At 35.0% G+C, this 8952-nt stretch overlaps 2 protein-coding genes and 1 non-coding gene across 5 annotated transcripts in view; 2 read left to right on the forward strand and 1 right to left on the reverse strand.

Annotated features, from left to right (window-relative positions):
- LOC106875369 (uncharacterized) overlaps positions 1 to 2462 on the reverse strand; it is a 19734-nt gene extending 17272 nt beyond the window's left edge. Inside the window, exon 1 of the mRNA XM_014923465.2 lies at positions 2265 to 2462. Within this exon, the coding sequence (XP_014778951.1) occupies positions 2265 to 2288 (24 nt within the window). The 5' untranslated portion in view covers positions 2289 to 2462. The remainder of the gene's footprint in view (positions 1 to 2264) is intronic.
- Positions 2463 to 5664: 3202 nt separating this feature from the next.
- LOC128246978 (cytochrome c oxidase assembly protein COX16 homolog, mitochondrial-like) lies at positions 5665 to 5985 on the forward strand. Its single transcript, XM_052972044.1, has one exon. It carries the CDS (start codon positions 5665 to 5667, stop codon positions 5983 to 5985), a length of 321 nt encoding a protein of 106 aa, XP_052828004.1.
- Positions 5986 to 5988: 3 nt separating this feature from the next.
- Positions 5989 to 8952, forward strand: part of LOC106875376 (uncharacterized) — a 9217-nt gene continuing 6253 nt past the window's right edge. Inside the window, exon 1 of one of the 3 annotated variants that reach the window (XR_008265319.1) lies at positions 5989 to 6012. This is a non-coding gene — a transcript (uncharacterized LOC106875376). Of the gene's footprint in view, positions 6013 to 6154; positions 6352 to 6987; positions 7153 to 8952 lie in introns of those variants that run through there. The other 2 variants (XR_008265318.1, XR_008265317.1) reach the window with 2 other exon arrangements.

The following is an 8952-nucleotide window of genomic DNA, read 5'->3' on the forward strand; positions in this document are numbered from 1 at the left end:
TGCCATGCGTTTTTCAGGTACAGCATTAGCAGCCACAAACGTAAGGAATCTTGACCAGTAATCAGGCCATAGTTCTGTCGTTGAATCAAATGCAGCAAATGGTGGAATCGACACCGTTGTCGAAGCAGCTGAAAAATAGCCACTAGGATCGCCTTCAACTTGTCGAGCACCAAACAGTTTTAACAGAGTATCCGTATCTCTCTTATGTTGTTGCATTTGCTTGTCCATTTGTTCCCTAAACAATTTAATAAGTTGTACAGTCTGTTTTTCAGCCATTGTTATTACGATGAATAATTTTACGGTAAAGTAAGCATGTAATCCTATCAGACCTATCGGCGACGCCAATAGACTCTGTTGTATTTCCCTCGGGTGACTTACAGAGATAACACAACGAGTTGTACAATTTAACTATTACATTTATTATTCAATTACATACAAAGAACGCACTCACCCAATGTTCGTTGTGTTAATAAACAAAAGTCATGTCTGCCATATATATCAATGACATTTTACTACACCAGTCACAGAAGACAACAACAATGAAACAATGAACTCCCACAGTGACACACGGAACTCAGACGAATTACATATCTAACAGTCCATATAACATGTATATTATATATATGTATGTATGTATATATGCTTGTATATATGTGAGATAATAGTTTTACTTTAATAGTTTCAGTATTAAAGTGAACATATCTGACATTTCAATAGAGAGATGTTATTGTTTCACTTTTGACACGTAATACTGAAATAGTGGAGGAGATATGATATTGCTCTGGGCTCGCACTAGGCAAGACGTTTAGAAATTTTTTTGGCCTATGACACTACATGGACCTTAAGTAAGGCATGTGTAAAATTTGAATTTGAATGAAATTGATTGTATAGTTCTCAAGTTTTAGGGATTCACACAGACACACATTCTCATCTTTATATATATATATATATATATATATATATACGGTGGGCTTCTTTCAGTTTCCGTCAACTAAATCCACTCACAAGGCTTTGGTCGGCCCGTAAAAATGCACACTCCATTAGGATTCAGATACATAATGTCAACAATATTTAAGAATTTTAATATGTGCTCCTCATTTTGGAGATGGTTAGTTGAGAAGCTTGTGAAGGAAAAAAAGGGGTGAATTTAGTTACTTCTTTGTTGGAGAAGTACAGTATACATCGCTATAATCAGCTCTACAGCAGTGGTTTATCGAGTCGAGAAAATATCGAAGACGTAAATCAGTGTTTCGCCTTCATCAATAAATATGGTACACGGACAAGGAGGTACGGACGTTGACAAAAGAAACACAGATTGGCAAAAAGACATAGAGAAATAAATAACTAATGATGATGATGATAATTATAAAGGAAGAGACGACTGTACTTGAATGTTCCACAGTATATTACTGGTACTTTTATGGAAGCTTCTCTGGAGGAATTAGAACTCAGAATGTAATAGGTTGAAAGTGAATATTGTTAAGTATATAGCCTTGATAACTCATCCATCACCCACACATCTTAAGTAAACAAGTGAATGTGATTAGGTGACATTCATGCTTTTTCTTTTAAGGGAAGTAACTAACAAGCGAACAAACCGACAAATAAAACGTGAAAAAGGAGTTCACATGGGAAACAGTATTTTTGTCTTTGTGTGTGTGTGTATATATAGCGAGATAGATAGATAGATAGATAGACACAAACATCGTTGAAGGAGGATAATGATTGTGTGGAGGTGTGTATATGAGAGGTTGTTAGGCATGTTTTTACTTTTAACTGCAAAAATGAAAATGGTGTAATCGAGAACAAGAAACAAGTTCATCTTCAGCTTTCATACCTACGAAGAAATGATTAGAGAATCTACTTTTCGATTTCTTATGAAACGTCATCCTTAATTAGGAAGACATCTGCAAAATATAAACCCAATATCTTAAACTATATAAATATACGCGAATGTAGGAGTCTATGCACTCCTGTACATGAGTATATATTACTATAAATTCTTTTTTATATTAATATCAGCAGATATTAATAGCTTTTTATACTCGCACTACAAAACACGACTATATACCAAAGGCAGGGGATTTTTTGTGTATCTTATATGATTTTTTATATGTAATAGTACTGAAATCGTCTACAGGCGTTTCTGTATGACATATATATAGTGTATTGAATAGATAGAGACAGGGAAAATGTGTGATCTGTGTTACGGAATCTCAAACTTGCACTTTGGCTACAAACAATGATATAATACAAATAATTACCGTGGAATTCTCTTGTTCGCTCATGTTCGTTCTTTAAGCTACGCACACACATACATACATGTGTATATATATGTGTGTGTGTATGTATATATATGTATTTATGAATATCCGTCGTTGGTTTTAAATAAATTAATTGGAATTTACTGAGCCATAAACAGTTCAGAACCTCTGTGGAACTCTCCTGTCAACAAGGGAGATAATGCTTGCTGCTTCTGGATTTCAAGAATTTTAAATATTGTGTGTATGTGTGTCATTTAATTGTGATAATTAATTATGAGTGTTGCTGAATTGTGTGTCATAGATTATTACTTAGTAACGTGGAGATGATGTATTTTAAACAACGAGAAATTCATGGCTTGAAATTTAAACAGCAAGAAATTCATGCCTGTCAGTTGCATGAATTAATTTATCTCCCTTCAATGAATATTTTAGATTTAGAGTTGATTTGCACAGACCAAAAATTAATGCTTTTATCTCATTGCATTGATGTGCTGTGTCTATAGTCCAGCTCATTTTACTTTGCATAGTTCTGACCACTTATCTGTAAATAAATACCTACTTTAATGCAACAAGATAGACACATAAATACACATAAATCACTGTTTCTTAACCAACTTTTCTGCACTTCCCTCCTTGACCAGTTCACCATCCTGGTTTTTCCCTACATATGATAAAAAAATTGTCCTGTCTACAATGAATCGTTGTAGAGAATTCATCGGATTGAATTATCTGCTTCATATTAATTTAACATTAAACAACCTTAAAATCAACAAAGAAAATAAATCTAGCAAAAATGGCGTGAATTGTAATAATGAATTTTTCAACTAAAACACAATTTCATCATTAGAATCCCTAAATTTTCTACTCAAGTCAAGAAATTTCTTACTAGAGGAAATCTCCCCAGAATTGCAGACTTACACAAACTTGTGCAAAGATGTTTTAGAGCAATCTAACTTATTAAATTTGAGTATCTTACAACAAACCTTTCAAAGTAGTTGGTATTAACAGCTCAGTAAAATAAAAGGTGATTGCATAACATAATGGTTCTTTAACTTTGAGTTAGTCAAGGTAAGCATCCACAAGAATAAACTTTTAAGGATTATCTCAAAAAAGTATTGGAATTAGTTGATTCCCCCACCCACAAAAGACTGAGAGTCTTTTTTACAAATTTGATGACATATAAGGCCCATAGATATATATTTTACAAATTAGATGGCATATAAGGCCCATAGGTATATAAGACTTAAATCCAAGTTCATCAAGAAATACTAAGAGAGAATTTTTAGTTATTTTAATTTTTGTTGTAATATGTAGCTACAGCAGAAAAAAAATCTTGGACAAAATGTCTGGCAACAACAAGAAAATCTTTTTTTATTATGATACTACATTTTTTGTCTCATTTTTCTTTTATTTTTGTAAATTGAACCCAAACACCTAAAAGCAAACATTACATCAAATGTAGGTCAATTTAAGGGTGGACTTAGCCAGTGCAAAATTGCACAAATCCTTGGGATTCCTTTAGCCAGAGTCAACAGAGTGATTGTACAATTGAACAGCAGAGGAAAAGAATCAATAGCATCCTGCTCAGGGCAACCTGGACCGTCCAAAAGGTGTCTTTGGGGCTGCCAAGCAGATTGCAGAAAATAATCCTTGTTGTAAGACAGCTAATGCTGCAGAGCAACTCCCAATGAGTCGAAGTACTTCTGTGAGGTATTTCCATCAACTTGGCTACTATGGCAGAGCTGCCAGCAGGAAACATCTTAACATGTATCTGAAAGTGTGTGTGTGTGTGTGTGTACAGACACGACCAAATGTTTTTTTTTTCTTTTTTATTTGTTTCAATCATTGAACTGTGGCCATACTGGGGCACCGTTTTCAAGGGTTTAGTTGTACAAATCAACTCCATTACTTCTTTTGTTAAAGTCTGTCACTTTTTCTATTGATTTCTTTTGCTGAAACTGCTGTATGTGTGTGTGTGTGCGCCTCCTGAGTTTGAATCCCATCAAAGTCAACTTTGTTTTTCAACCTCCCAGGGTTGAGAGAATAAAGTACTTGTAAATACTGAATTGATTTCATCCCCTCACCTCCTTCCCCTTGAAATTTTAATTTTGTGTCTAAATTAGAAACTGTATTTCATGTTGTCTTTCTATGGCTAGGGTCTGAATCTTGCCATGATCTAATTTGTTGCTTTTCTATCAGCAAATTACACAGCAAATGAGTGTTAAAGTCAAATCCATCCACCATATATATATCCTTTCATTCTTTACATTAATGTAAGAGATCAGATGTAGTGTGCGAGAGAGAAGACTGTGCTGGTATGGTGTTGTAATGCACATAGACAAAGACAGGTGGGTAAAGAAGTGCCAATCTCTAACTGTGGAGGGAACCTGTAAAAGAGGTAGAACCAGGAAGATGTAGGACAAGGTGGTGAAATATGGTTTATGGATGTTGAAACTCATGGAGGCAATGGTAAGTGACTGAAACTTTTGGTGATTTGCAGTGCTTGAGAAGACATGTCATGCTAAGTGAAATTGTAGTCATTGCCAGTGCTGGTGACACATGAAAGGTACTTGTACTAATGACACCTTAAAGGCACCTGTGCCAGTGACAAGAAAATATATACCCAGTACATCAGGCCATTGAAATCAAGCCAAAACCGACTGGTACCTGGTGCAGCTCACCAGCTTACCATTTCCAATCAGTCTAACCCATATCAGCATGAAAACGGACGCTAAATGACGATGATGATAATTCTCAGCATATCGTCACCCTCATCTCCACCCTCGTCATCATTACGATTTTCAGAAGCTGCTGGAACAATACATGGCAGCTTCTATAGTTTCTAACACTAAACCTCCATATTATGTACCCTTAGATAAATGTCGACATTATATACCTTCAACTAAGCAACAACACTAAATACCTTCAACACTGTTCACTCTCAGACCATAGCTAAATCTCAACATTATATATCCTCAACGTTATATACTCTCAATTAAACCTCAACAATGTAAGCCTCTCGTTCTTGATATCTGCGTCAAACATCATTCTCACCGTATTGTCATTCTTATATACACCTTTGTTATCTTCTCCGTTATCTCTATTATTCCCAGAAGCAGCTAGAATAATACGTAGCAACTCCTATAGTTTCCAACACTAAAACTTCCACCAACATTAATTCTCCAAATACCGGACTTTCAGAGTGACGTCCCTTGCTACTTCAAATTAAAACCTTCAGCTGTTGTTCTTTCATATACCTTGTCTATACATATTCTCTAGAATCATCGATAATTCTTCACCTACCCTCAAAAAATTCCTTTCATAATCTAAGTGATTGAAATCTATAAATTCCCTGGAACAGATAAATGTCTTTAATATTGTTGTGAGTCTGTGATATATTATGGGACGTTCACGTCACCTTTTCAAGAGCCATTTTGTACGGCGTGGTCTCCCGTTCCTCACTTTAATCGTGGGTGGTTCCTTTTTACTTAAAGAATATGCAACTTTGAGGTATCAGTTTAGGAAATCGGAAATTACAACTGCTAAAGAAATCGCCGAAAAAACAGGAATTAAAGCTAAAGAAGAACCAGTAACACTTGAGAACATCTACGACGAAATGAAAAAGGAAGATATTGATACTTGGGTGAACATTCGAGGGCCTCGACCTTGGGAAGATTCGAAAACAGTACAAGATCTACAAAGGGAAAAGGCCAGTTCTTGAAGGTAACGGTTTGATAATTGCAGAAGCGTGAGTTTTACCTCGTCATAGAAGTTTGTCAAATGTATGAACAAATTAATTTTGTTTATATATCAATTTAAAAGCAAATTACTTATTTTAAACTGTAGTTATAGTGTCTAAAATAATGGGGTTTCTATTGTTTTAAATAATATACAAGCAAAAATAATAGTTAATTTCTAACTTTGGTTAACATTATCCCTAACTTTTAATATAAAGCAGAAAATTTGTTAGTGGGGGGGGGAGGCTTCTTGATTAATTAAATTTAATTAGTATATTTACCGGCTTTTAATGGAAGAAATGAAAGTTGAAGTCACATTTGGTGAAAATGAATGAATGACGAACGGCAAGGTAAACCGTTATTAATATTTAACGACTTCTTTATTAGTTGAATAAAACATAACTAATTATGTTTTGAAATATCGAAGTATGTAGTTTGGTGAATTGAAAACACAATATTTATGTCCTTTATTAAATTAACACCGGAGACTTTAAAATAGAGATAAAACCAAACCTTTGTCTCTTGTTATTTTTGTTAACTGTAACTACTGTCACTATTTTAAATATAAAGTACACTTCTGTCGTGATTTAGACACCTTTATTACCGCTGAACCGCATTTTAAATGTCTAAACTACAATTGAGTTGTTACTTAGACACTAAAGCATACATGAGCTGTTTTCGTACATTTAGACACACATTAATCATATTTTACATACCTATAGACGGTTAATATCTAGATCCAAACACCTAAACGACAACACGTGTGTCGTAATTTAGATAGCTATTATACAAGTAAGCTGGGTTGCTGTGAAAGAGGAAATGTAATATGAATCAGTTACATATATAATAATAATTATGGGTAATCTTCCAGTTTCGAGAGGTTAAAAAAGTAAATAAAATACAAGGGAAATAACTGAACGTCTTACCAGTATTATCCGTACTACTTTGTTTATAAATAAATCACGTGATTTGATTAACGTTAACTGTTTATTTATAAATCACACACGTGATTGAATATCATAGTTTCTTATGAGAAATCGAAAATGTCTCGTGGAAGACCCCCTGCACAACATCTAACCCTAACCCGAAACTTTAAAAAAAAAAATTCCGTCGCATGCTGTTTTAGAGAAAAAGTAGTACGGATAATACTGGTAAGTCGTTCAGTCATTTCCCTTGAATATTTTTATTTATTTCTTTTACCTCTCGAAACTGGAAGATTACCATAATTATGTTTACTGTGAAGTGGAAGAACGTGTTCGTTCCTCTCCTGTAGTAGTTTGGTAATTTTTTTATTCGCTCCTTTCATGCTTCTGTCTTCCTAAAATAAGTTCAAAATTACAAGATGCCTGTGTCACTTCTGACGCTATGTCAGCGTACTCTCCTCTATTTTGGTCTCAACCATATTCCACAGACACAGATTATCCTGTATATTTGATATAGTCAACTATTTTAAGACCGTAAATTACTGTTTGAGGGGAGTTTAGCAGCAATTTTTTGCAGGTCAAGCAACCACTTAGTATCTTCCTCATGCCCCTTCCTTACCATCAACATCAGAGAATTACAACCAACTCTCTCTCTCTCTCTCTCTCACTCTCTCTCACACACACAGCAAAAATAATTGCACCTTTTCCATAACATTCTCAACACAGAAAACAGTAAAGAAAGTAAAACAATACTTTTAACAATCATCATCGCTTTAACATCCACTTTTCTATGTTTGCATGGGTTAGACGGAATTTGTTGAAGCAGCAAGTTTTCTACAGCCAGATGCCCTTCCTGTCATCAATCCACACCTGTTTCCAAGTAAGCAGTGTTTCCCCGTGGCCATATACGTTTCCATGGAAGGTTGCAAATGAAGGACACCGTTTGTATGACAGGGATACTCGTTTACAACTAATCATGCGAAATCAAGACCAGGGTACACTAACGCACTCACACACACACACACACACATCCCTTAGCTACTAGAAATAAGGTTGGACAATTTGGTGATAGCATTTGAGCCAGAAATATGTGTTAAGGGCTGTCCCTTTATGTCCAGACTATAGCCTGTCCTTTTCCTTTATGTCATGTTAACTTTGGAGTGAGTCTACAGATTATCTCCCTTCTCATGAGCTGGTCTCGATTGACATTTGATAATTATGACATAGCCTCGAGAGGAGGAAATAATTTTGTTAAATCAAGAATTTATGGTGTGTCGACTTTGATTAAAGTGAAATGATGATGATACATATATTTGTATACATATGTATACAGTTCCACTGTGTGGCACCTTGAGCAAGTGTCTTCTACTATAGCTTTGGGTCAACCAAAGCCTTGTGAGTGGATTTGGTAGACAGAAATTGAAAGAAGCCTGTCATATATATGTGTGTTTGTGTTTGTGTCCTCCCCGATGCTTGACAACTGGCATTGGTGTGTTTACATCCCTGTAAGTTAGCAGTTTGGCAAGAGTTTTAAAAAAAAGTCCTGGAGTCAAATTGTTTGACTGAAACCCTTTAAGGTGGTGCCCCAGCATGGTCGCAGTCAAATGACTGAAACAAGTAAAAGATTAAAAATAAAATGATGAACTTCACCAACACTGACATCCTGTCTCCAAATCACAACAGGAATTGAAACCACTTCACTTAACAATCATGCTACTTACAAACATAACACGAAGGGTACATGATGGCCTCAACAATAAAAAAAAAAGCTTAGCACACCACACCCTGTACCATTCTGCACTCCCATTGATATTAGCAAAAGGTTCCAATTCTCTTCTTGGATCTTTTTTAAAACAGGGGCCACATTTTTCATTAACGAAACACTTTGAAACTTGGAACACTGGTAGAATGTGTCATATAAAACATCTTTTTCTCTTAGTCTTCTTTAAAAAAAAAGAAATCCCTAAGTTATTCCATGTTAAAGTTGTCGTATTTCTGTAATTTCAACCAATCACTGACGTCCATTCA

This window comes from Octopus bimaculoides, chromosome 12 (assembly GCF_001194135.2).
Source record: "Octopus bimaculoides isolate UCB-OBI-ISO-001 chromosome 12, ASM119413v2, whole genome shotgun sequence".
Taxonomy (NCBI): domain Eukaryota; kingdom Metazoa; phylum Mollusca; class Cephalopoda; order Octopoda; family Octopodidae; genus Octopus; species Octopus bimaculoides.